Here is a 27,610-nt window from a genome sequence, read left to right on the forward strand (position 1 = left end):
CCGGCTGCGGGTCCCCCCGCCCTCCGCTCCGCTCCCTGCCCTTCCCCGCGGCCGCCCGGAACTCGCAGCGGCGGCCGGCCATGGTGAAGATCGTGACGGTAAAGACCAAGCCGTACGGCGACCAGAAACCCGGTACCAGCGGGCTGCGTAAACGGGTGACCGTCTTCCAGAGCAATGCCAACTACACCGAGAACTTCATCCAGAGCATCCTGGCCACCGTGCCGCCGGCCGAACGGCAAGAGGCCACGCTGGTGGTGGGGGGGGGACGGCCGCTTCTACATGAGGGACGCCATCCAGCTCATCGTCCGCATCGCCGCCGCCAACGGGGTAAGGGCCGCGCTCCCTGGCGTTTACTTTCGCCTCTCGGCGGGGAAACGGTATCTATCGCCCCGTTCGGTCCCGCTGCCCGGGGAGGTGCGGGGGGGGGGGTGCGAGCTGACAGCGGCAGTAGGAATTGGGAAATCGCCGGCGCTTTGCGTGTCCGCGGCGTGGAAGTAAAAACCGGGGAACGGCGGAGGAGCTGACGAGGCTCAGCTCGTGTTTGACGCAGTACGAAAGCGCCTGGTGGTTTTATCTCCCTTTGATACGTGCGGTTGCGATCGGGTGTCTGCGAGCGCGGAGGTGGGGAAGCGAGCGCAGCTTTCCGGTTACTGCTTTTTCTCGCTTCGGGCGATGGTTGTGTTTTCCAGTTAACAGCACGAACCAGTGGCACAGAGTGCTGGTGGTGAGGTGTGCCGGGTGGGGAGCAGCGCTTCGTTCCGCCACGCTGGACTGCGTCTCGCTGCCGGAGACTTCTTCGTCCCTGGTGATTGATCTTGGTCCTGTCACTTGGTCAGCCCAAGAGAAGCCCAGCAGGGAATGTGATGTTGTTAGGAATAGCCGCCCCGAAGCTGAATTTGTAAAGGGAGGCCTTTCCCTACATTTGGTCTTTTCCAAATGAAAAGCATCCCCTTCTCCTGGGACACCTGACTCCTCCTCGTCAGCAGCAAACTTGCTTCCTCATAGACCGACAAGGAGGGAGTGGGCTGAGGATGCTTGGTGGTTAGGGTTGGGCATTAGGGTAAAACCTTAGGGTTACCTGTTTCAGCTTCCCAGTGGCAATCAGGTGCCTCAATGCCCTTAAATGCCTGGCTGCTTAAGAAAAAAACAAAATTAATTTGAGATCGCTGCCTTCTTATGGCATAAAGAAGCGAATAACTTTCTTTTTAAGCCATGCAGAAATTGGTCTTTTGTGATTTGTCGTAGCTGTTCAACTTTCAGTCCATGTCCCAGCATCCCTTAGCAGCACCTCCCTTGCTGTATGCATCTGTGGAAGCGACGGATAGTGCAGCCTTCCCTGACGGGAAAAGCAGCAGACACTGGTTTGTTTATTTGTTCTAAGAAGGGCTTGGAGTTGAAACGTACAGTGTTCGTGCCTGACGGCATGCACAGACAGCATCTTGGATCCCTGTGAATAAGCAGAGTGGGAGACTTGTTTCCTGGGATAAAGCCTTAGTTTGTGCAGGTTTTTGGGTATGCACCCAGGGCCTGGTGGGATGTGGCAGCCTTCCAGGCACTGAGGAGTTCTCCATCATCTACACCTCGGCTCGATCCCAGAAATAAGAAAGGGCCTGAAGGTAAAACCATGCTGGGGTCTGATTAGGTGTTTTCTTGGGAGAGGGTTGAGGGCCAGTCACTGCTCAAATCCTCATCGTGCAGACACTCGTGTACGTGCAGCATTACAGTGCTGAGCTTGCTGCCAGAGTTGCAGAAGCAGGTCCCAAGGGGTGGACTTGCTAATGGGCATTTGCCTTGTAGTATTTTGTCCGTGTGAATTCAGAGTGCTAGGACAGAGTTGGCTCTGAAGTCAGAAAAATGTTCTGGAAAGGCAAGAAAGGAAATGGGAGGTAGAGGAAGAAAACAGGTAGAAGAATATGTGGGTTAAGAGCCAAGTCGCTAGTATACGAATTGAGAAGTCTTACTTTAAAAGCTTTTCATTCTGACTCATTAATTTATAAAGCAAGGTAATGGGCATGGCCTGAGACAAAATGTTAGACTATTTCAAGCAAAAATTTGGCAACATTACAGCGCTACCGGTCACCTACTGACGCAGGTTCTCTATACCTTTGTTGTCGCAGAACAGAGGTAGTGGTATAGGCTTGCCAGAGTGCTGTAGAGTGCCATGGCATTAGCCCCCCACCTTCCACCCCCCCAAGATTCAAAGAGGACTGGCAGGTCAAAAGCACCGCAAAATGAAAGATCTAAGTATCCCATTTGAAAAAGAGGAGGAAAAAGACCTCGTAAGGGAGCACTGAAGAGAAGAGCAAAATATTCCCCAAATTTTTTAATAAATGAACAGCAGGTAAAGCCTGAACACAGAGCCATTGAAAACTTGATATATGACTGCTGGCTTAGTTTGAGTGGCACTGGCCTATGTAAGGCAGTGCAAGTATTGCATTGCCAAACTCAAGAATGGTAAAACCATCAGGTCCCAAGAAATGAGGTGACTAAAAATAGAAAGTTTCTTTATCAAATGCAAAATGCTAGTTTTTAATAAATTTCTATATACTTTCTTTCCTATTTTGGAATGGTTAGGATGCTTGCTTTGTGGTTTTTCTCTGTAACTGCAAGTATTAGTTCCCTGATAATTACCACAGTGTAGTTGAGTAAGAGCCTATGAATATCCTGTTTCTTCGTAATAAATGTGAAGTAACTGGAAGTCGCCTACCCTTCAAAGAGAAGGGTGGACCACTTCTGTTAACCAGTAAGAAGGCGTATTGCAGAACAGGGAACACGTGGTAACTTGTTCCTGGAGACTGTGGTATTGTCTGAGTGCTGGGGCTCCTGGGGGTCTCCTAATTCCGGCAGCCAGGTCTCAGAGAAAGACTTGGTAGTCTCATGCTGAGAAATACTGAGTAATACAGAGAAAACGCCAGAGGTGGCTGCACTGCCCTGTCTGGACACCTGAACTGCCAGTGCCGTTTTGTCTGTAACAGAATGATTATTACAATGCATGTAAGGGGGAATGGTGTATAGGTATAGTAAGAATGTGATAGAAATTAAAACAAGAAGTCTTAGCTTTTCTGATTGCTTGATTGACAAGGTATGTTATGCCAGGCTCTATTCACTCATCTAAAGTCAGCCAGCCACCTGTCCCAAAGCAAGTGCTGGAAAACTGTATTTCTGGTCCTATGGAGTAAGAGGTGTTTGGATTAATAATGTAAAATCATGTGATTTTTAAGATCTGGCTGAGTGGTCCTCTCAAGCCACAGGAGAAACCTGAGGACCACAGTTTGATTGTTAGTTTTACAATGTAGAAGGAAAGGATACTAAAGTGAGCTTTTGTTTTGTTTCCATCAGAAATGGTTAATACGTAACTAAGTACTTATATTTGACTAGCAACAACTCAATTTGTAGTTGCGCGATTAAGGAGTGTTTATCCTATTTATAAGTTTGCATTATATAAGTAAACTAAAATAGAGTTTGTTGGTTTTACCATTCTCAGTTGGCATCCAGTGTAGCATGCCTGCTTTGTTTTGGTCTGTTGTGCCAAGTTTCCTTGATGTTACTCCTACATAGTTAGTGTGTCTGACTCTTTAATTACATGAATAAAATCTTAGAAGCTCCTGTCAGAGCATCACCTGTCAGAGTAGAATTGTGGCTGTACAATAGCTTTTTGTCAAAAGCATGCAAAAATTACAGAATTGAAGCTATAAATCTAGATCTGATCATATACCTAGCACCAATGTTGATTCTCTAACATTGTCACCCGCTATGCAACAAATTTACTGTGCCCCTGGTTCCTTCTTAAATAAACAGAATTCAAAGTGCTGCAAAGTAGCTACATTAAAGCAAATTGCTTGAAGGTGTTTTGAATGCCAGGCAGTGCTTTGCATATTAAATACTAGCCTGGTTTTGTTTTACTGCTGCAGGACAAACAGTGCTTTTATTAGAAATACTGCTCTCTACCCTACAAAGTTTGGTTTCTTGGCTTGGCTGCTGTTAACCTTTTTCCCCACTCAATTATCCCAGGGAAACCAAGTGTTTAAATTGTGTTGCATTGCTCAGCAGCTCTTTATTTGCCACTGCTCTACTTTTGTAGCTCTGCTCCCTTTTTCTTTGTGCTGTTCTGCCATAGCCTCCAGACCAGTTCCCATTCTGATGGTGCTGCTGAGCCCATAATAAGCAGTACAGTGCAGTGCTGGCTTGGAGAGCCACGTTCTGGTCCCGAATAGAGTGTGCCCGTGTTCTCGGCCTCAGCATCCCAGCTGTGGAAGGGGCATAGTAGGACCGGCATGTCTGTGATCTGCTTTGGGCATGCTGATGGGAAGTGTTAGTTGTTGCTCACCCCTATCTCAGCCTCACTTGTTTTTCTTGTCTAGTTTTTAAGAAACCTGTTACCGACATCTCTTCTGCTTGTTCCTGGCTCCGCACAACACTGCAGTCAGCCTTGGCCTTCTTGGTTTACAGACCTTCATCCATTCAGCAATTGGCATCGTTATCCTGAAGAATGGACTCCCTCAGTCCTCAGGGTCAGATCTTCCCTTTAAGTAAAAGCTCTTGCTATTAAAAACATCAAACTAAAGTGATCATAAAGAAAGTTCTTGCAAAAAGCAATCCCTGTGTACCAGAATTAGATGCTGTGATGCTAGATCCTATAGGCCATTAAGAAAAAACTCAGTTTCTGGTCTTTCTTATGTTACTGTTTTTCTCAGAAGCAGGAGGGGAAATAGACATGTGATATCTGAAGTAAGGAAATAGATTGTTCCATGAGCATTCCCATGCAGATGTATGCTGGCTTCAGGTTATGGTGGGTTTTAGAAGACAACCATGCATGCAGCAGCTCTTCCGCTTGGAGACTGCTTTTACACTAGCTTAAGCTTCTTTTTGCCTGTAAAGCTAATTGGCTTATATCAGTTTACAATTGAAGGTTATTAAGGCAGTGGCCAGGTTGTCCGGTTTCAGTGCCTTTTTGGAATTTTAAACTCTACAATAATGAAACTCTAGCTCAAAGGAAGAGCTAAGGTGCTTTGCAGTTAATCTCTGCAAATCCAGCAGAGAGAGTTGAAATTCATACTAGCAGGGGTTTAACTGTAATCTCCTGGAACAATGACTCCGTATAACCAGAAAACTCAGCTCTGGCTGTGCTGGTAGGGCAGCAGGATGGAGTCTAATGCCTTCTTTTTGTCAAGGCAAAGTTTGGGATCGGTGAGCTGGACTAAATAGGTGCTACCCATATGTCTTATGCCAAGATTGAGCTGCACCAGGATCAAGAAATGCACTCCTTGCCATCCTGCCATGGTTCTCTCTGAGCTAGCCAGTATATTGATTGATGTTTCAAATGATGAACTGGAACGTATCTTAGAAATAACCAGAAATAACATAGGGTATCAGTAAGAAGACGTGCAAAGAAGGATGCATAGGCAGAAGTAATAAAATATGAATGTAATATGTACATTTATAATCATAGTACAAGCTGCAGAGTAACATACTAAGCAGCAGATCTGATGAGTAAACCACAAAGACTGTTGGCAGTATCATCCAATTATCCAGAAAAACAAACATCATTCCTAGATTTTTAAATGAGGTCATTGTAAGTGAAACCCAGGAAATAAAGTCTCACCAGGAATGTAAGTCCCGATCTGGGGTACCACCCCTCAGAGAGGATGCAGTGTGCTTGGGGGAGACTCTAGCAGGAATGACCTGAGGTCGGGCAGATGGGGCCAGTGAGGAGGGAATGAATTTAGCCGAGAGATGGGGAAGCATGCTTGACAGTCTGCCGTGATGCTGCAGGGAGGAGGGTAACAAATTGTTCTCTGGCCTGCTGGGGATAGGGCAAGAATTAAAATTGTAACAGTGGAGGTTTAGGTTAGCCATTAGAAAGCGTTTTGGAAGCTTACAGCTAATGAAAGGAGCGCGTTGCCTGGGGAGGTCATTGAACCTCTGCCTGGGAAAGCCTCTAATGAGAATGGTTTGGGTAGGATTGACCTTGCCTAGGGCAGGGTCTAGGTGACTTCTCCACAGCTTTTCCAGCCCTCTTTTCCTGCTACTGTACTTCAGCCGCTTTTCATCCCCGGGCCCACAGACGAGGCTTCTCTAGCACATCTTAGTAAGTCTGTGAGAAAATGCTTGTGTATGTCTCCCACTCTCCCCTTCTATCGATGCTACTCCCTGCTACGTATAGCCACCTCACCATCACGTATACGTATTGTGGGTTATTGGCATGCTAACAGACAGCAGCTTGGCTTTCTACACCTCAGACCAGAGCTTCTGTCCCTGATCCCGCAAGGTTTAACCAGGTATGTCTCTGCTGCTCATGCTGGCATCTGGCTGAGCCAGCCAGTGCCTCCTTCTGCTCCACAACATTGACTGCATTTTGTAATTCTGGATTTTTTGGGTTCAGGTGCTGGTTTCTAAGAGGATCCAGGGACAGGGGCTATCTTTCAGCAGGCTAGGGCTGGAAATCTGGAGCATTCCTGGGTCTGCTCGAGGTAAACCAGCTGGAATCCCTCTCCCCCTTCCCTGTGCAGGGGCAGGACTGCAAATGCCAGGGCAGTCCAAGGTAATATGCAGATTTGGGTGTGCTTGGAAGAGCTGACCTTTGAACAGAAAGTTTCGCAATCTTGGTCGTTGGTGTGTACTTCTGGAAAAGGGAGGATCAGCCCTTAGCAGTGTGACAAACCTGGAGCCCGTCACAGGATCTGATAGCAGTCCATGGGATCTATAGCAGCCTTGCAGATGGTGGTTTCATCCCTAGCCCTGCAGAGCCCTTTCTCTGCCACCCATCTGGCTTGTCTTTTAATTTTAACTGGGGTGCAATGTTGGTACAGAACAATATTTCTTATTTCTGGAGTGACTTGTATGTACGTGGTTGCATGTATGTGCATTCATGCCATCAAGATGGTGCCAGATATTTTGCCTCTCTGGAATGTCTACAGCAACTTCAAAATGTAGATTTTTAATTCATTTGTATGGAAACAAAGAGTTTTGCAGTTGGAGCAGCACTCCTTCTATGACTAATAGGCTTGCAGTTGGTCTATTTATTTTACTTTGGCTCCGTTTGTCTTGGCATTGCCGAATGTCACAGACGGAGCAGTGGCTGCCTGGACCGGAGTTGTACTCGGGTAGAAAGTGCGTGGTTTTGGCAGCTGAACAGCAGGGTTGTTCAGGGCTGTTGGCACCCTCTTACGGTGAGCGTGCAGGCAGCAGTGCAGGGACTAGAACTTTTCTGTGGGCAGGAGTTAGGGAAATGCAATTTCTGTCTCAAAGGAAAGTCGCAAAATAAGTGTAAAATACCTGATTTGACGCCAGTTGTTCCCCTGGGCTTTCATGCAGTGTAACTTTGACTAATCACAGAAAAAGAGCGTAGGAGATAATGCCTGTTGCCACATCGTTGCTGTCAGAAAAATTCTCGGGAAGCAGGAAAAAGTTTGCATCTAAACATAACCCCACAGTGAGGTACATTGACTTCATCTGCCCACTGAATGGGGAGAGAGAAGTGTGAGAAAGAGGCATGGGAAGAAGCTGAAAGGAGACAAGAAGAAGGGCTGCTCATGGAGGAGAAGGCGTCCTGGGCCTTGGAGATGCCTGACCCGAGGGTGTTTGCAGGGGATGAGAAGAGAGAATTACTATTCAATCTGGCTTTTTTTGCACAGTGGGTTCCCCCCGCAACCATTTTGCTTGCCTGAAGGTCAAAAGATAAGATTGTACCTCGGAGGAAGGCTGTGCACAGGATGGGTTCGTGTCGGAGTGGTACGTTGGGAGAGCCCGGCTGCCTGTTCCCAGGCTTGGGGAAGGCTCCAGACAGCCCCGGTCTGGAGTGGGTGGGATGAGGGAAGACGGCAGAGCTCACGGAGGAGGAGAGGGGATGGGGCAGGGACCCACAGTATTGAGCCAAGGGTGGAGCTGCGTGCTCTGCAATATTTTAGTGAGGCTTAAGTCTTCTCAAAATAGTCTTGTTTGTCTTTTTATCACTAACCAAAGTCAACAGTTAGTACTAACTAACAGTGAGTACTAGTTAAAACATAGTTTTAGCTCTGTTCTTTTATGTCTGAAGTGCAAGACAGTAAAAGGGGACCTAAGCCAAGACAGTAAAAGGGGACCTAAGCTAGCAAATGTCCCAGCGTACAGCAGGTTGGCTGGTTGGAGGGGGAAACACCCTCACCAGCCTCTGACTGCCATGAGGAATAAGAGACCTAGGAAACATGACCATAAGGAAAAGTTGGGGAGAGAGAAGAGGAAAAGAGATTGGGGTTGTTTACTGTAGCAAAGAGAGGGCAGGCACTCAGAGTCTATATGCTAAAGGATTTTTTTTTTACATGTGAGAAGTTGTCAGGAAGAGGATTATGATCCATCTGTTTTCTGTGTCAGCTCAGGAGGACTTAAACCACAGCAAGGAAGGTGTACAGGAGATTGTAGGAAAACACTTCTAGCTGCAAGGCTAATTACGTACTGGCACAGTTTACCTGGAGAAAAAGATTTCAAGAACAAGTTATAGCCACTTTCTGGAGGATGCCCTAGGTGTATTTGAAGCTGTACCAGTTCTGGGGAGGGAGCAGATGACCTGCTGAATTCCTTTCTAGCCTGTAAGTGATCTGTAATGATCACAGTCGTCCATCCCAGGTGACAGATCAAATGATCCTTCCCCAGTCTCTGCTCCAGTCCTTCAGGTGGACAGGATCCACCTTTGGTGAGCTTTTTGCACCTTTGAATCTTCTGGCCACGGTGTGATCACCAACCCCTATACCAGCCTTTTTGGCCAATTACTGGTGATTTAGTTTATCCCAAATAGTGATGCACATGTTGCAGGAGAACCCTGGGACCAGGTGAGCGCCCCAAAGGCAGGGTTGGTGGATATGCCATTCTTGTCCCTATGCTTTACATGCACTAGCTCATCGCTGAATTTTATATTTCATTTGATAGAGTCTGTTTCATTTTATGTACATAAGTAGGCACTAATGTCCAACACCTTCCTCCCCAGCTTAGTTTAGTTTGATTCCTCTGTCTAGTACATGTGCACTTAATTACATGCACAAATTCCTAACCCTCTATAGGCCTTTTCCCTGCCTGTAAGTCCGTGTGCATCTCCTCCCTGCAGCTGCAGGAGCTGGTAGGTGGCCTGTGCCGTCCTCCTGTCACTTAATGCTGTGGCATTTTGTAGGGCAGTAAGTTTATCTTGCTGGGAATAAGAAGAGAAAGAGCTTGCTTTGGCCTTTTCCTGCCAGGCGACTGTCTGGTGTGAGGCTCCCCATGGCTCATTTTGGGAGCTGGATTTTGTTTTCTGTGCCACTAGAGGGAAACCTGTGCCTTTGCATGAAAATAAAGGGCATCTCAGCTGCAGGATGCTGAAATAGCATGGATGTATCAAATACAAACCAGTTGTTTCTAGCTGCATTTCCCAGGCAATCTCGCTGTTGGTGTAAAATACGTGCCGTCCTAGTTCTGCAGTACACATGCTTCAGTGTGGTTTGGTGGGGAAAAGCGAGGAATTAAGGAATCAAATGCTGAGCCCATGCAAAATGAATGGCTTCTGGGGCTCTGAGACAAGAGGGCTCTGGATGGATCGGGCAGCTGGGTTCACGTGCGGTGTGTTCAGGCCAGCGCCCTGCAATGTCCCAGCTTTTGTCTAAGCCAGTGCTTGCCCCTTGCACAAGCCTGGGTAGGTGGCTGTGTGGGGCAGCAGCCTTTAGGCTTCCTGCAGATGGCTCGAATAGCTTTGCTTTCTCAGAGCAAACCTGAATTAAATTCCCCTTCCTTGGGAATTGAATGCCCTCCCTAGGAAGCTCACCTGGCTGCTCGGCTCCCTTGCAGGACCTGGCTGATGCCTTTGCTCAGGTGGAGCCGCTCTCTCCAAAGGTGTTTTTCTGCCTTCAGTCATGAGGTTTCCCCTCAGTCTCATACAAGTTACCCAGCTGGATTTCAACATACTGATGCATCTAGCAGGATCTCTTTACCTCTTGGAAGAAAATTTGTCAATTGTTGGAGCAATGACAGAGTTGGCACCTCAGGAAACAGTCCCGTGAGTGCCTTTGTAAACTGTCACAATTCAGCTGTGTACACGTCACCTTTTCCCCCCTGCTTTTTAATAATGGGACAAACTGAGTCATTACAAAGTATATGTTCTTTAATTGCTCCAGTAATATCTATAAATTGTTTCCAGCAGCTTGGGCGGAGGACTCTGAATGTTATTGAAGAGGTTTGGAGGAAACTCTGATTTCATCTAGCATTCAAAGTTACCTTCCCCATGTTCAGGAAGATGATGCTTCATAAGTTTATTGGGATCTGAGTCTCTTCTGTATGTGTTTAAGCTGCTGCAAAACAAATAGCTTTATCAGATGCAGTTTTCCAAAACATCTGGTAGTTTTTTGTGTTTTTAATAACTCCGGTTGCATATACTGCCCTTGGTGAGAATTGTGTGGGTATTCAGTTGAAACCGTTGCTCTTGTGGATTTTTAGCTACTCTGGGTTTCTCTTAGTCGAACAAAGGTTGATCCGCTGTTCATCGTGCGTAACGTCCCTGTGTTTGAGAGGGATCCCGTGGAGAAGTCAGGTTGTCAAAGCAGGAGTCGTATGAGCAAACCGTAGGTAACAGATCTGTTGCCTTCCATTTTAAGAGTGACCTTTAACTCATCAGACTTTGCAAAATAACTCCAGCAGAGTGCTGCCATGCCTGCTGGAGGCTTACCTCCAGCCGGCCGGCCCCGGCCAGCGGCCTGGCGCTGCCGTGCAGATCTGCTTGGCTGGCGAAAACCCCGGGCTCCGCGCCGGGGCAGCGCGTCGGTGCATCCGAGCAGAGGGCTGAGCTGCTTGCCGCCTCCCCAGTCGCCCCTGCCCTAGGGGAGAACTGGATGGATTGACGGTGCTGGGCTCCGGTGGGTGATCGCACGGAATGGCAAGGAGCTGTGCCTGTGGAAAACAGAAGACGATAAAGACGACCAAAATCCTTTCCCGGCCGTTTCAGTGAGGGACGGCAGCGTGGAATTGTGTATTCTCCGTGACATTGATCCTCCACAACAAGTGCAAGGAAACGTCTTCAGTTACAGAAACCACATTCAGCTCAAGGTTCAAGGAGCTATTTTTGGGTGCTCAACAACTTCAGTGAACTTCTGTGTAATAGGTGGGCCATCACTGGTGTCAAGATTGATTTTTGTATTTTGCATAATTTGCTTTTTAAATGCATTTGTATGAAAAAAGAACATGGAAGACGCTCCTCTGCCTCTGTTGACCATGCCAACAACTCCTTATAACGATCAGAAACCAGGAACCAGTGGATTACGGAAGAAGACCTTTTATTTTGAATCCAAGATGAACTATTTGCAGAATTTTATCCAGAGTATATTTTTTTCCATAGACCTAAGAGATCGACAAGGATCTTCTATGGTAGTTGGAGGTGATGGGAGATACCTTAATAAGTCTGCAGTGGAACTGATAGTCCAAATGGCTGCTGCCAATGGGGTTGGTAAATGTTAAATGACTAAATTCCTATAGTTGTGTAGCTGATAAATGCAGAAAACCATAATAAATTAGTCACTATGAGATTTAATTGCCCCAGACTTTATTCAACTGCTAATAGTTAACTTTTTAATGGAAAACAAGTTTGATAGTACAGAAATTACTGTTTTTTCACTTTTAAGTGATGCAGTTGGATAGAGGTATGTGGCAATACACGTGCAGCAAAGAAAATAAATACTGCTGGGTTTTTGCGTGTTCTCGTTTTGTGTTTTGACATGCCACAAGCTCTTGGCATCTGTGGATTTCATAGTCCCTCCATCAGATCATAAAACCCTGATACTGTTAAGAAGTGAAGAACTGGTAGAGCCATGGCTCACTGTTCAATGGCAGCGCAGCAGAAGCTCTTTCAGCATTGGTCTCAGCTGCTCAGCAAATGAAAAGGCAAAACACAGGGTTTGTTTTTTCTTGGCAGGTGTAAGTTGTGGCTATGTGATAAGTACTCTGAGAGCCTTTGAAAATTGAAATAAGATGAGTTAGCAAGTGAGTGGCAACCTTTACAGTGATCTCTGATTGTGCTGGAAATCTGTTTGGGAAGCAGAACAGAAGGCTTGTCTGTTTGCAGTAGAGCACGGTTCATGCACTGCAAGACTCTGGGCACTGAGGTTTTCCTTCTGCTTTTTAATAAGAAATGACTCTGCTATCTGTCCTGGATCTCTTAGTGCAGAGCAAAACTTTACTCTAAGAGACCTGGCTCTTAGGAATTTGTTTGACAGAAAAACTTAGCTGATCACAACAGAGTAATTTGTAAGGAACAGATGAATAGGAGGAGAGGTGTTGGGTTTTGGTTTGGTTTTTTTTTTGGGGTTTTTTTTTTTTTTTTTAAATCTACATATTTTCTGTTTTGGAAAAAAAAATTCTTTTGGCATTGCAAATTAATGTATTCCTCTTAAGTCAGTGTATGGGCTGAGCAGAAGAGCTGGAAAATGTGCACAAAGAGCCAGGTCTGCTGCTTGGACTGCTTGACGCTAGGACAGATTTTCTGCTGGTATAGGTGAGATTAGACTGATCTTCACCAGCTGAGACTTCTCTTATGCATTTCTTTCCAGCAGTGTGGCCCATGTCTGGCTAAAATTTAGTTTCGGTGCTGGTTTTGGTATTTTTCATTGATTGTTTTTATACAGTCTGGCTAATACCTGTGGCTATCTAGCTCTATAGAATAGAAGGGATGAGTCCAAGGATGTTTTCAAATATAAAAAGCCACGAGGAGGACATGCATATTGTGTTTTGAGTATGAAAAAATCTCTTTGCTGGTGTGTAGCAGAGATGGGTACTGTTACCTCTACAAATGTGGGATCAGTAGGTTTTCCAAATTGAGCCAAACACGCTTGCTACGTTGGTAGCATCACATTGCATGTTTTAAATGATGATTATTTGGATAAAGGAAATGACCAAGGTAGTTTGTCCACTTAACCTGACTTGTATAAGTAGAAGTGTCTCTATTCAGAGACTGTAGCTGTGGCACAGTATATAGGATTGGTGCATCTTGTGATGCATCTCTTTTACGGAAGGAGGACTGGAAGGGTGTGCTGATGACACGATGGAACTATAGACAGCAGCTTCCATGGGCTGGAAAACATGTTTTCAGTGTGAAAGCATCAGCCTGCGATACTGGGGGGAAGAGGGGTGGCCGCAGGAGGTCTCCTCTATTGCCCGTGTGTATCTTTGTGGGGGTTCCAGTAAAACCAGGGTGCAAGTGTTGCCTGGATTGCTTCAAAGTGCTGTAACCCAAAATTGCTGCACAAAGTGGCTCTGTTTGTGAACGGATCTGTTTTGAGCATTCTGTGAAAGGTATTTCTGCATCATTACATCCTTAGATTATTCTCATAAGAATTTCCAGAGAATTAAAAAAGATTAAGTGTAAATTGCTCAGCATGCTGCTACACTGAGCAACCTTTTCCAGTAGTTACCACAAAGGATTTAGCATTGGATGGGGGGGAATGACAGCTGAAAACCTCTGAAAGCCGAGGAGGACCCCGAATCAGAGAGCAGCTTGTTATGGAGACAAGTTTTTCTTCTTTTTCCTTCCTCGCTGTGGGAGCAGCAATGCACATGCAAAAGCTGCAGTTCAGGTGTGCGGGGAGGACAAGTAGAGTAAGGACAACGGATTTGATGTGTTCACCCAGCTCTCCTGCGGCTGCTGCGTGGTTTGGGAGGAAAACTCCCTTGTTTTGCCAGTCCTCCGCAGCATCCCTTGAGCTGCATGCGAGGCCTGGCAGAGCAGCGATGCGGAGGGGCCTTTGCGGCTGAATGCAGCCCTCGAAACGAACCTGGGAAACAAAAGATGAAGTTTTAGAGAGGAGCTTCCTGGAGACTGCGTTAATTCTCGGTGAAGCTGAAGGAGCAAGACTTGGAGGCTGAAATAAAACATGAGACAAGGTGTGAGAATGGGGAAAAAAGCAAAACCCACGTAGGTTGGGCTACTTCAAATTAAATGTATGGTGTAATAAACTAGTGCGGACAGCCTGGTAGATAGGCACTGTGAGGGCTGTAATATTAGCTACCATGGCCAGCTGAAAGAAGGGCATTCACTTTGGGTTTATGAACTGCTGTTTCACATTTTTGCTCATTGTTTGCCAGAGGTGCAGTTCTTTTAGCGGCGCCTCGCTCGCCCAGCTGGTCTGTGACAGCTGTAGCATGTAATAACCGATCGGCAGCGAAGCTGGAGCTTAGCACCAGGCAGTGCCGCAGGAGAGGAATCACAGTCATCCAGTCCTCTTGGCTTAGCACCGAACGTGGACCTTCAGTCTGGGCATGCTGCCTTTTGTTTTCTGGTTTATGCTGTGTTTGAATGAAATTCCTCCTCTTTTCTCAGTCGTATACAGGGTCTAATCTCCTCAGTTGATGGAGAGTAGTCTGGTATTTTTTTAAATCTTTGGCACCTCATTTGGGGGCTGTGGTAAGGAGCATGTTCTTCCAGAAAAAAATTCATCTTCTATTTTATTACGTGAACTCCAGCAACTGGATCCTGATTACCTTGTATTGCTTAGCACATTGGTCTGGATTTAATCGCAGTGATATTACTAAATTTATGGGAAGGAGGTGTGCTACCCGCTGTGAGTAAGAGAATCTGCAGCTGGTCCCATGGGAGTAGTGATGATGTTCGATTTTTTTTGTTTTGTTTTGTGGTTTTTTTGTTTTGTTTTGGCTTCTCTCAGTCCCATTGTGTCTTTTGAAAGCAAAGTTCGAGACCATAGCCAAAGGGGTTGTTGTTTGGGGGGCTTTTTTGGTGGTTGTTTAGATGCCTCTGGAAAGCTCAGCCCTTCAGTGCAAGCTGCCATTTCCAGTTGAGCTGCAGCATTCATAAAGGAAAATGCTAAAAAGGCACAACAGAGCGGGGTCAGATGGTGACCTTCACAGAGGAGAGCGGAGAGCTTCGGCAGCGTCCCAGGAACAAGCTGTTTGCTTGCAGAGAAGCGGCACCTCTGCCGTCAGCACACCTCCTGGGGGCTCTGGTTTACCTGTCGCCAGTGTTTGGGGTTTGGTGGTTTTGCTGGTGTTAGGATTTGGGACTCACAGTAGTTTGTTTTGCTCTTCAATTTTCAGATTGGCCGCTTGGTCATCGGGCAGAACGGCATTCTCTCCACCCCAGCGGTGTCCTGCATCATCAGGAAAATCAAAGCCATCGGTGGCATCATTCTGACAGCCAGCCACAACCCCGGTGGGCCCAATGGGGATTTTGGCATTAAATTCAATATTGCCAATGGAGGTAAGGTTGCTTGGTTCATTCTGATTTGCTTTGTTTCTGTTAGGCTGTTTCTTGTGTTGACCCCGAGGAACCTAATATAAGTGTCTTAATATCGCAGAGATTCAGTGCCCTGAGCAGTGGGTTTCCCTAAACAGAGCAAGTGATTGATCTGCTCCCCTCACACCCTGATACTCCTCTCCAAGGGGGGTGTTCCCAGCTCCAGGTCTTTTGCTGTACTTCTGAAGTGCACTTCTCGTGCAGTCTGATTCTTTAATGTCTTCCTCCTCGACCATTTTATCGTGCAGGTCCTGCTCCTGAAGGTATCACGGACAAAATTTTCCAAATCAGCAAGAAAATTGAAGAGTATGCAATCTGCCCAGATCTCCAGGTGGACCTGAGCACCATTGGGAAACAGCAGTTTGACTTGGAGAACAAATTTAAACCATTTACAGGTAAACAACTATTCTTCCGCTTGGAAAGTTTCGTTTCAGGTGGAGTCAGTGTGGACCTGCCTTGAACAGACAGGGACATTTTGTGTTTCTGAAGGACAGATGTGGCCATTCTGATCTCTCCTTCTTATCTCTTGGATAATCCAAGCAAGGACATTGCTCCTGGTCACCCTTGCATCCTGGCTTTTTTTTTTTTTTTTTTTTTTTTTTTGCCTCCATCTTACCTTGTGTAGATACTTTGATTATATCATTGTTTCTGTCCTAAAAAAGGTTATACTTCAGTAGGTAAATCTGATCCATCAAACTTCGTTAAAATCAGAGACTGTTTTGTCTGTAAGATTACCATTAACATGTACTTTTGAAATGGACAACTCTGCAGTTAAAGTGCATTTTCCTGATGAAAAATTATAGTGTTAGTGTTTAATCTTTGTAACTGATTTTTTTTTTCCCATGGTTTCACATACAAAAGCTCTCTCTGTGAGTGGGAAAGCCATTACATTTCACACATGACTTTTGTCAATTAGCAGTGAAATATGAAAATACATTAAAAAACGACTTTTGAAAAACACTTAACTGCAAGTATTTTTTACCATCTCCTGGTGACCTGTGCTTGTAATTAAAAAAAAAAAAAAATCAAAAGGTTATAGAAGTTGGTATTTCTCTCAGTCTCCCTTTCTGTGTAGTGGGATTTTGATGTTAATGGGGTTTTCATGGCTCTGTGTTTATATAGCCTGTTAGTTGCAAAGGTGCAACTTTTTCAAACTATTAGGTGCACAGTTCCCGTTGACTTTGGTGGAAGCTGGAGATCTGGGGTTTTATTTATTTATTTATTTATTTATTTATTTATTCCCCCTTTTCCTTTAATTCCAGTCTCCAGGCAAGCAGAGTGGAACTGAACCCTCTCAAAAGAAGTCCAGGGAGCTGTAGCTGGGAACAGTGTTTGTCTTAAGGATTATGTTGGTCTGTTTGGTCTGTAACCTGATTAGCAGTGACAGCCTGTAATTAAATTATTAATATAGGACCATTATTATTGTCTTTATGAAATGATTCTATGGGATGTTTAAAGGCTTTATGCTGAGCCCTGGCCCTTTGCACTAAGGACTGTCAGCACACTGCCACGTGTAGCAAAATCATTTTTCTGCAAAGATTTCAGACTCTGAGAGTTGGTCTCTATTTACTTTTTTTTCCCAGTGGAAATTGTGGACTCGGTAGAAGCTTATGCGAATATGCTGAGGAACATCTTTGACTTCAATGCATTAAAGGAACTGCTTTCAGGGAAAAACCACCTCAAGATTCGCATAGATGCTATGCATGGAGGTACTGGTGGACTTTGGGTTTGGGGCATTGTGGGGGGCCAGGTGTCCCTGGGGCTTTGCCATCTACTTCAAAGAGAAAGCTTTTTTCTGGAATTTATATCTGTCACTTCTGAGTTTGTTTCTTGTTTTGCAACATACTGCATTTTTCTTTTTGCAGGCAAACTTTTTATGGCTTTACATTGTTTTCTTTTGTCAAATGTTTGGACTTGGGAAATGTTTGGGGTTTGGGGAGGATCCTGTGTGGCTCACACACGTTAATCCACACTTGAGAGACAGAGGAGGTTAGCGCTGATGCTGCCCTGGTAGAGTTTACATCAGTCGGTGTCCCATGAAGGTCACAGCAGTTAGCCAAAGATCTGCCCATAGATATTTGAGTACAAAAATGGGACCATTGGACTGTTTTATGTAATTTAATATATAAGCCAAGCTCGTGAGTCTCTTCCAATAGACATTTTCAGGAGCACCCTAGCTTTCGTAGCATCTTGTTTCTCTTGTCTCCAGAACATTGCCATTCCTATGCTCACTTATTTTTTTATTGTTTACATTATTGGTGGTTGAAAGCAGTAAATCTTATTGTACTGCTGGATATCTGTGAATCCCGCATGCACTTTGTTCTGTTATATGGGGCTGTTGTACTAATACCTCCGTGCACGAGCCCTTCACAGTGGGGTCCTGGCTCATGCGCTGAGCCGCTGGCACAGGGTCATCCTCACTTCTAAACCCGTGAGTGGTCTTACTTATTTAGTGGGACAGCCCCTCGGCTGAAAAGCTGGCTTTGGCAAGAGCTTGTGTGCCTGGACGGATCAGGCTCGAGCACACCTATGTGCTGCTTGGGGCTTTTGGTGTGAGCGCTTGTGCTTTAGTGCAATAAACCAGATAAACTGACCCAAAGTGAGCAGACCGGAGGCCTGGGTCGTTACGTGGCTGGTGCAGAGCTGCCTGAGGGCAGAGGCTGACTTTTGCCTCTCCATGTTTTGCCATGATAGTTGTGGGCCCTTACGTGAAAAAGATCCTGTGCGAGGAGCTCGGAGCCCCGGCAAATTCGGCGGTGAACTGCACCCCGCTAGAGGACTTTGGTGGCCACCATCCTGACCCCAACTTAACCTACGCTGCTGACCTCGTCCAGACCATGAAGACGGGAGAGTATGACTTTGGAGCTGCCTTTGATGGAGATGGGGTAAATGGGCTGTTCTGTATTCACCTTTTTTGCCCTCTAGTCAGTTGTGTGGGAGTGATGGCTCAGCTGCTTTTAAGCAGAGAAGGATGAAGGCAAAGACCTTTTTTCTCCCTCTCTCCCTTCTGTAATTGCAAATAGAAGTGAACCACTTGCTGCAGTTTGCCACCATGGCGATAGTTGGCTACTGTGTTAATAATGAAGTCCAAACTGTATTTAAGTAGCTTTAAAGGCTGTGAAAAATCAGCAGGAAGGTGAAATACTATACAGGTGTTGCCGTTTAACTTTTTCAAAACTCTGTATTTATTTCAGTGCAGTCAAAAATCTCTCTGAGTTGTTGCGTTGATAGGCTGCACCTGCCAAGTGGAACAACTTCTGCCATCACAGCCTTTTTGTGCTAAGCAGGGATAAGAGCTGTTTCTCTCTTGCCTTCACCAGGATCGCAACATGATTCTTGGGAAACACGGCTTCTTTGTGAACCCCTCCGACTCCGTCGCTGTCATCGCTGCCAATATTTTCAGTATCCCTTATTTCCAGCAGACTGGAGTCCGTGGCTTTGCCCGGAGCATGCCCACCAGTGGGGCTCTCGATAGGTAGCATCTACCTCTGTGTGTGGTGGGAGAGGGGAGGGGAGCCTTGCCAAGGAGGGGCACTGTCCCTTTTTTGTGGTTTAACACATGTCTATAGAAGGGAGTGAGTGCATGGTCTGCCTGAAGGGTGAAGCAGTGCCAGGGCTGCTGCGGGCTGGCTGCCAGGTGAGGCAGTGAAGTTTAATGAATTAAATCCTGTTTGGGGCCATGGCAGAGCTAGGCTCTGCTCTTGGCTCTTTCTCTTCTCTACAGATAAGCCCAAACAAATGATCTTCCCCACCCCATCCCCTTTTGTTTTTTTAATTTGATAGTGATACTTTCTTTGTGAAATGCTTTGAGATATACAATTTAAAATTGGCTCTAGAAGAGCTATGTGTTTATATTTATTCTTTAGTTGCGCATCCCACCCATTTTCCAAATATTACGCTGGGATAAAATAGAGGATTGCTGTACAAAGATTTGTTGATTGTAGAAAACCAAAACAGTGGCATGACCTGCCTTCAGTGTTACCCCAAAAGAGATGCTTGGTAGCAACTGAAGCTCCTGCTGCAGTATTTCACATGGGAGCGCTAAGAGTCCAGCTGTGATGTGACTTAGCCTTCTTACCTTTAAAGGGTGGCCCATGCTACAAAGATTGCTTTGTATGAAACTCCAACTGGCTGGAAGTTCTTTGGAAACTTGATGGATGCAAACAAACTGTCTCTGTGTGGAGAGGAAAGTTTTGGTACTGGTAAGTCAGCGTTCCTGATTTCACCAATGATGGTATTATTCCTCCTTTTAGTTCTTCATTGTGCCGGGTAGCTGGGGGTTTATCTTTCATGTGTAGTTGTTAATGCTTCTAAAATAATAAAATAAAAAAAAAAAGCTTGCAAGAATCACTGGTGGAAACGAACACAATGCTAAAAGTTTTGTCAGGCAAGAGCTAGTTCTCCTTTCAGTTACTTAGGAAGGCATACGTAGATACGCAGGAAGTTTAAGGGCCTCTTTACTAGCCCGGTCATTGAGTCTATGGGGATTAAGTGCAGTGTTAAATGTATTTTTCAACTCTTGGTGGCCAGGAAAACCTTCTAAATGTTTTCATTTCTGGAAAGAAATATGGTTTGGAGCATGCAGTTTTATTAGGGAAGGTTTCAGGTCACTATTAAATCTCTGAGCTTAATAGGGCCCTCATTTTCCTGTTCTAAAAACAAGGTATGATTTATAAAGTTTAAATTAACACTTGCCTTTGAACAGTCTAAGCAAGTTATTAGGTTACTGAGAAACAAAGTGAACATCTTAAGGAATTTACTAGGGGTGTGCACGTGACACAAAACTATTATTTGTGCAGGGAAGTTAAAGCGAGCGGATTTTGCTCTGTGTCGGAGCGGCGTGCTCAAAACACGCAGTGTTCCCGGGAGGCCTCAGCAGTTTCTGAGTTCTCCCATGGCATCTACCACATGGTTTTAACGTCGTGACTGTGCAAAAGGGACCTTCCTTGCACGCAGGAGGTCAGCACCTAATTCACGCACAAAGGCTGAGTTTTACCTGGTCTGAATTCTCCCCGAGGTCTTGTTTTTCCTGTTCTCTAAAGACCTCTGAAGACTGGGGGCAGCTGGTAGGATACGCAAGGCACAGGGTCTTGAGGGAATTTAGGTTGGATGATTTCAGGCTCAAACCTTGTGCGTTTTCATTCCACCACTCCATATTTCAGAAGAACATTTTAGCATGTGCGTGGCTGTCTCACAGAGCAGGGATGACCTTAAATCCCCGAATGCCTGAAATAAAGTGCTTTGTGGAACTGGGGTGCACAACTTGACCTGAAAGGATCGCCCCAACTTTTCTGTAGCTAAGGAAATGGCGTCACAGACTCCAGTTGAAAGCGGTTTGCTGTGGGGCTGAAGCAGCCTTCAGTGGCAATATTTTTGCTATCAAATGTTGTTCTGATACATGGGATTTGGCTTCAGGTTGGAAGGAAGGGGGAATTTCAGAAAATGTGGTATCTCTGTAAAGAAATGTTGAAGTAAATCATGAGTAAAAAGAGATTTTGGAGTTTTGCCCTGAATGATTTCGGCATATGTCAAGTTTATGTTCTAGACTTTGGCTAATGAGAGGGCACCAGCATTTCAGTAAATAAATAAAAACAAAAAGCAGCAAATGATTCATGGAGCTGCTGATAGGAGATGGTCTCTAATGAGCAGCTCTCTAAAATTGTTTCCATCTTTTATTGTATGAGGAATGAGCTCATAGTTTCTCTCCATCCTCCCAATAGGTAAGTGACTCTACAAATAAAAGTGACTGATTCCATTTGCAACAGGGTCTGAGAGAGAGGTTTGAGATTTTGGCCATGCAGCATCATGTCTGAGTGGCCAGGAGATGAAGCAGTTCTGGGGGGGGACAGATTAAGAAAGGGCCCAGGAGTGTTGGATGCCCCCCGCCATGCGAAGGGGGTTTGTCCATCTGGCAAATGCACTTTAAGGAATGAAAAGGGGTGAGGAAGGTTGTTTGATAGTAAGTTAATGAGGAGTTGTTTGGAGCCGGACAGAATGTGAGTGCTGAAGGGGAGAGAGGTGAAGGAGCAGCCAAATAGACCCAGTAAAAATTGAAACAAACTGTGAACCGGTGGGACTGGAGTCTAGGAGCAATTAGAGTAATGCGACATGACAGAATTCCTGCTTGCTTTCTTGGGTATTTTATTCCAGCAATAAGTTGATACATCACATGGGACTTCTGTTTATTTAGCATTCCTCTCCATCACCTCTGTACAGCTCTCTCTGCTGTAAAGGACCGTGAGGATAATTTATCACCGCATCCACAATAGTGGGATTTGTGTAAAGCGCCACGTAACCCATGCCCCAGCCCCCAACCTTTTTCCCCAGATGATTGCCCACTCTGGCAATTCTTGAGAGGGTAAAATGGCAGCTCTCTGCATTAGCACGTGTACCCTGGCTCCTTGGGATTTCCTTAATTACCTCTTTGGAGGTTTTCCAGAGCTCAAAGGATAAAACTCAGAAGTTGTGCATCTGTGGGGCACAGCGCCGATCTCGCAAGCCAGCAGCGTGGAGCCTGGGTCGGATGTATTCTGGGCCTGCCATTTAATCCCTCGTTTAATTTAGGTGCTCAGGGTGCTGTCTAAGTTGCAACACCCTCTCGGGTTTCCCGAGGGCCCGGGTGCTGTGCGGTCCCTGCCCCGCCGCTGTCAGCCCCTGTCCAGTCTGCTCCCAGGACAAGGCTGGGCTGGCCTCTGATGGCTTCCTACTCCCCGTGCAATGCTTGTTTTGGAGGAATCCTGGTCTAAACAGGGTTTTTCACAGCCTTTCAGTGCCTGGCGCATGGGAGCGAGAGCAGGCACGAGGTGCTCTTCTGGTTTCCGCACGTGCTCGAGGTCTTTCCTCGCGCTGCCGTTTGCCAGCCCCGCTGGCTGGTGCTGTCCAACGGGCTGCTCTTCTCTCCGTCGTGGGGTAATTTCGGAGTCGTTAGGGCTCGGCTTCCTCAGCGAGGGCTGACATTTTTCTTGGTGCTCAGCCAGAATATGTGCTGATCAGAGTATGCTGATTTGGCAAACGGTACGTGACAGCTGCTTGAAGAGGTTGCTGCTAGTCCTTCCTGAGCTGTTCCTTTGCGTTTGCCTTTTTTTTAAATGACCTTTTTACTGTGCCTTCCCCATTACTTCCTTGGGAACGGAATTAAGGATCTGTGAACAATAAGTGTGTGTGTGTCTGTTAAAAGGGGCCGAATGTTTCATTTGGGCTATAGCTAAAAGCAGATGATATCTTGAACCGTTTTAACAATACAGCAGGGATCGAGCTCATGAAATGCCTTCCATTCGTGAGTTTGTACGGCTGCCAGTTGGATGGAGAAGAGGAGACGAGGTAGGGCCGTAGCAGAGACTCTTGTGTGAAAGGAGGTGGGAAATGTGTTTCTGCTGTGGCTCTCTGCAGGCTCCGACCACATCCGTGAGAAGGACGGGCTGTGGGCTGTCCTGGCTTGGCTGTCCATCCTAGCCACCCGCAAGCAGAGCGTGGAGGACATCATGAAGGATCACTGGCAGAAATACGGCAGGAATTTCTTCACCAGGTGGGGAAAGTGCTCCTGACCGCCTCACACTTACCTCTGTCCTGTGTTCAACCCTCCAAGGTCAGAGTCCCCAGCACTGATGGCACCAGCATGTGCTACGGCAGTGCTGTTGCTGTTCCTGCCTCGGTACACTTGCTGTTTCTGTCCTGTTGCAGTAATTTAAAACTCACTGAGCAGTTTGCTGCAGTGTGCAACATATCTGGGTGAAATAAAACAGTGGGTATTCACCTTAACCTCTCATGATGCCCAGTTTAGGATTTGTTATTCTAAACATAAATCTAGTAAGTATCAAAGTCTGCAAAGGCTGTACATTTTACATATGCCAGGTATCTTTTTTCTTTTAATGGAGGGTTGTTTTTTTTTTTTCTTACAAGACTCTTTTTTGCCATTGGAACAGTAGGTTTCTTGAGACCAGAAATCATAAGTGAATTTGTAGTATCTTCAGTGATGGCAATGTCTTATTGAATGGATGCTCCAGCTCCCTAGGCCATTATTTACCTGGTTGAGTTTCTGTCCAGTCCCAAAATACTCTAATTTAAACTGCAGTAGACATGGAAGGTGAAAAGGGAAGGAGTGAGAACCAACCCAGCCAAATAAGCAGAGGCGGGAACGCTGTCTGGAGTGAAAGCATTAGGCAGAAATCTTTCAGCTTGCAAGACCAACATGAAAATTCTGTCTCAAATTGCCAAATGAAAGAACTTGCCTTTTTCTCCCCGCCCCCCCAACACAAAGCCAGCATACATCTGAGGCATTTAAACCTGTGGAAAAAATGCCAAAGTCTAGAATAAAAAGGCAGTCTTTTAGCACCAGACATACGTCTGCATAGCAAGCTAAGTGCAACGGTAGGCAGGTTAGCAAGCCTGTGCGTGCTTCATCTAGCCAGCCGGGCAAATAAAAGCGGCGCAAATCACACTGGCAATCAGAGTACAAAGTCTCAGATCCCGATGTGTGCTTCAGCCGCTCTCTGCTGCCTCACTTAGCCGGGTTAATGAGATCAAAGCTGGCACTGGTATGTTATCATGTGCTGCAATCACACCTGCATTTTGCTGTGGGGACAAACACAAGGATGTTCAGGCAAAATTGTTACCATGAGGAACCTGCTGAGATCCCATCAGCAGAATTAGAATAAATTCTTTGCAGTCAGCGTTGTCGGAGTCTAGCCCTCTGTCTTCGATATGCCTAGTGCAAGACAGCACAATTTGCGCTTTCATCTCTCCTGACGCCAAATGCCTGTGATATGTTGAAGTGTATCCCACGGATCTGTGTTAGATCGTAGCTATATTGCTGCACACAGATCCTCCTCTCTTTTCTTCCTGTCCTCTCCTCCAGTAAGGGAGTAGAGAACATCTATGGGGCAGACCGCAGTGTTTAAACAAGGGCATCGCAAAACATTGCTGTTCATTACAGCCTCCCCTTCCTAATTTTTGTTTGATGGTGACTGGTTGTAGATACGACTATGAAGAGGTGGATGCAGATGCAGCTAACAAAATGATGAAGGATTTGGAGACTGTGATGTTTGACCGCTCCTTTGTGGGGAAGCAGTTATCATGTGGTGACAAAGTCTACACAGTTGAGAAAGCTGATAATTTTGAGTACAATGATCCTGTGGATGGAAGTGTCTCCAGAAACCAGGTGGGGATAGCCTGGCCTTGGCTGAACGTGACCTCAGAGGGGTGTTGCGCTGTGTATTTTGGGCTTAATCTTTGTCTGTTGCATTTGCACCTGCTTTAAAGTCACACGTTGCATTTGTCCCTTGGAAAAAATTTTCTGCCTGTGTGTTTGCTGGTGGGATCCTGCCCTACGTGAGGGAAATTGCTGCCTTGGAGAGCGAAGGGTCTGGACGCTGCTCCAGCCCCAGCAGGTCCTGGAGGGAGAGCAGAGCTTCCCTGGAGCTGCTCTGATGGGGAAGGAATGACGGAGCTGAGTTGAGGGGGATCCTTTGGGCGATGGGTCAGCAGCTGAGAAACGGGTTGTGCTGAATGCAGCGCTGAAACCCCACTGGAGCATGAGGCACAAACCCTCCCGTTCAGGTTTCGTCTTGTCTCCAGCGCAAGACCCCGCCGGTTGCTGGAAGCGAATCCTCCGTAGGTGCATTTGTCCCTGAGCTGATGGCACTCCCCACATGCTTGTCCCTAAAGAGGGCAGGCAGCATTGCAGAGCGGCTCTAACTGAGGATTGAGTTCCAGGCTCCAGAAGTCATGGTGGTATTAAATACATGTGAGATGAGTAACCTGTCACCAGAGATTATTGAAGTAAAAATGTCCTGTAGATGGATTGGTTTGACAGCATAATGTGGAAGCATAGTAAGTGGGGACGAATAATGGGGAGAATGATTGCCTTGCCTGTGGGATGACAGGAGCGTTTTCTTTACGTCCTATTTTTGTGGAAGAGCAGTGGGTTGGTAATGCTGTGTCTGACAGAGAAGCAGTCCCTGGCTCTTGTTTCCAAGCAAGCGCTGAGGCGAGGGACCTTACAGCAGCAACGTGCTTCGGTGCTCAGGAGCTCTAGCGAGTTCTCCAGAGTGGTTAGGAGGGACACTAGCTCCTCTGGGAGTGGGCACAGGATAATGGAGCCTTCTGTAGCTCCCTAAAGAGGAGGAGCTCAGGGTTTGTGCAGGTCAGGCGTAGCCACACTGGGTCTCATGGAAAATACCTTGGGTACCCAAGAGGCACGTAGCTGAGAGGCTTTTCTCCTTCCCTTCTGTCTTTCCAGGGCTTGCGGCTCATCTTCTCTGATGGCTCCCGCATCATCTTCAGACTAAGTGGTACAGGCAGTGCTGGAGCAACTGTGCGGCTGTACATCGACAGTTATGAGAAAGATGCTCAGAAGATACATGAAGACCCACAGGTAAGCGCTGCATCTCAAGTCATGGCACCACTGGCTCCCAACCTCCCTGAAAAGCTTAAATCTTTGCTTAGCACTGCCTTGCTTAGAGCTATGTGGAGGTGCTAGGTATTTTGGAAGCAAGGGCTTTGGTATCTTTAATCCCAGTATAAATAGATTTATTAAAAGAAAAAAAAAAAGCTCTATGTGGAACAAGTGTTACTTATTCAGAATCCCTCACAGCTGCTCCTGCAATCACACATTAGTTTTTCCTGTTTGTTACATCTGTGCCTGGTTGCAGGTGTGGGAGGACACTGCTTCAGTCCTGAACTGATCTTCTAATTGAAGTGTTGCATCGCTAGGGATAAAATGAGCTCATTCCTATACCGAGTTTGGGAAATACTTGTTTAAAACAAATAAATAGGAGTAAAAGGATGCAGTTGTATATAAGATGATGCTGACCTGTTCTGTACTAAGTTTAACATGTATTCTTTACAGCGTCATTTAAAAATGCTGTTGACCTCTCTCATAGGCACAGGAGGAAAAGAATCCTCATTTTATATTCCCCAGCAAACAGTCTTTGAGCTCTTTTTGCATAACTTACTGTGCCATTATTGACAAAAAGACTGGAAAAACCCCCACATTCTGAGAGGGACAAACTAAACTTAACGGTTTAACTGTCCTGTGCCGATGGCGCAACGGAGTTTGGAGTACAGCACGACGAGGGTGGCAGCAGCGACACCGGAGCTGCGCTTGGGTTTTCTCTCTGCACCTGCGCGAGGTCGTAACGCTGCATCCCTCACTGCGCCTTTCCTCTCGCTGGTCCCACAGCTCGCGTTGTGAACCTGAAACAGTCCTTTGATCAGCAGTGCCAAGTTTTGGGTGTCCCGGGCTGACACCAGACAGACGCCCGCGAGGGAAGGGTGGACGCGACGGGCGTAGGCTGCGCGTGCTGCTCTGCTCCGCGGTTCTGAGCCGTCTCTTTCCTTTCTGCAGGTCATGTTGGCACCTCTCATTTCTATTGCACTGAAACTTTCACAGCTTCATGAAAGAACCGGCCGCACCGGTCCGACCGTCATAACATAAAACCTTGGTCAGACACCGTGTTGGAGTGCACACCGAGTGAGGGAAGTCAGCCTGTCTCCCCTTTTATTGTCAAATCTGTCACTAAAAGAGGAATATTAATTTTATCTCTGTATTTAAGAACACTATTGAACTGCTAAAGATAGACAATAAAACCCAGCCCCTGTCAGCACTTTGTGTGCACGTTGCTGTGCTGCTTTTCTGCGTCACACAGCGCTGCTGGCAATTTGTGTATGGTGCTCATTAGCACAGCCTTTTGGTTTAGCATATGTATTTTTTTTTTTTTTTCTTAAACAAAAGGCTCTAGAAATAACAAAGAGACTAAGTTCTTCAATAGCACAGAGGTTTTTTTCTATCTTGGAAACTTTCCTGGAAAAGAAGCACAAATACTTTATCGTTGTTAGTACATAGTCTTTTAAATGTGATGTCTCTGAATCAGCAATGGCTGTGTATTAAGGCTGAGTATTTTTCGTAGTAGGTGGATTTTTCCCTTTCAAAAACAAATTATGTAAATTGACCTCCATTTGCCTTCTGTATAAGAAAAAACCCACAACAAACCCTCCACACAGAAATGAGCAATAACAAGCATTGCAGGATATTAAAGTGATACAGGCTACAATTACTGTTCAGTGCTCTTTTATTTTCTTACTTTTTGAAGAATGAAAGATTGTTTTGATGAGCTCTCCTTTGGTTGTACGTGGATGGTAAGATCCTTGGAATAATCAGATTTGCAGGCATTAACGTGCAGTATCTTATCCAAGGGCACAGAGAGGGTCACTTTGGAAACACTTGTAGCCGTTCGACGTTAATGCCCTGCAGCTGCACCTTCCTGCCCTTTTCCTGGAAGCCATCCCCTCGGATTTGAGCCGTGTTCCTGCTGACCGGCTGATTTTGCCCTGGAGAGGACTAGATGTGCTCGTGCCGCTGACTTAGTGCCCCTCATCCAT

General features: G+C 46.1%; 1 protein-coding gene across 1 annotated transcript; it reads left to right on the forward strand.

Annotated features, from left to right (window-relative positions):
• PGM1 (phosphoglucomutase 1) lies at window positions 1-27,282 on the forward strand. The gene is given in 12 exon segments (XM_030033652.1): window positions 1-257; window positions 259-327; window positions 15,034-15,196; window positions 15,481-15,627; window positions 16,816-16,941; window positions 17,927-18,117; window positions 18,553-18,707; window positions 19,319-19,434; window positions 22,622-22,757; window positions 24,206-24,389; window positions 25,470-25,604; window positions 26,577-27,282. Coding segments are annotated over 12 exon segments (1,689 nt in total). The 5' UTR covers window positions 1-80; the 3' UTR covers window positions 26,667-27,282.
• Window positions 27,283-27,610: the final 328 nt, after the last annotated feature.

The sequence above is a fragment of the Aquila chrysaetos genome, chromosome 12 (genome assembly GCF_900496995.4).
Source record: "Aquila chrysaetos chrysaetos chromosome 12, bAquChr1.4, whole genome shotgun sequence".
NCBI classification, from domain to species: domain Eukaryota; kingdom Metazoa; phylum Chordata; class Aves; order Accipitriformes; family Accipitridae; genus Aquila; species Aquila chrysaetos.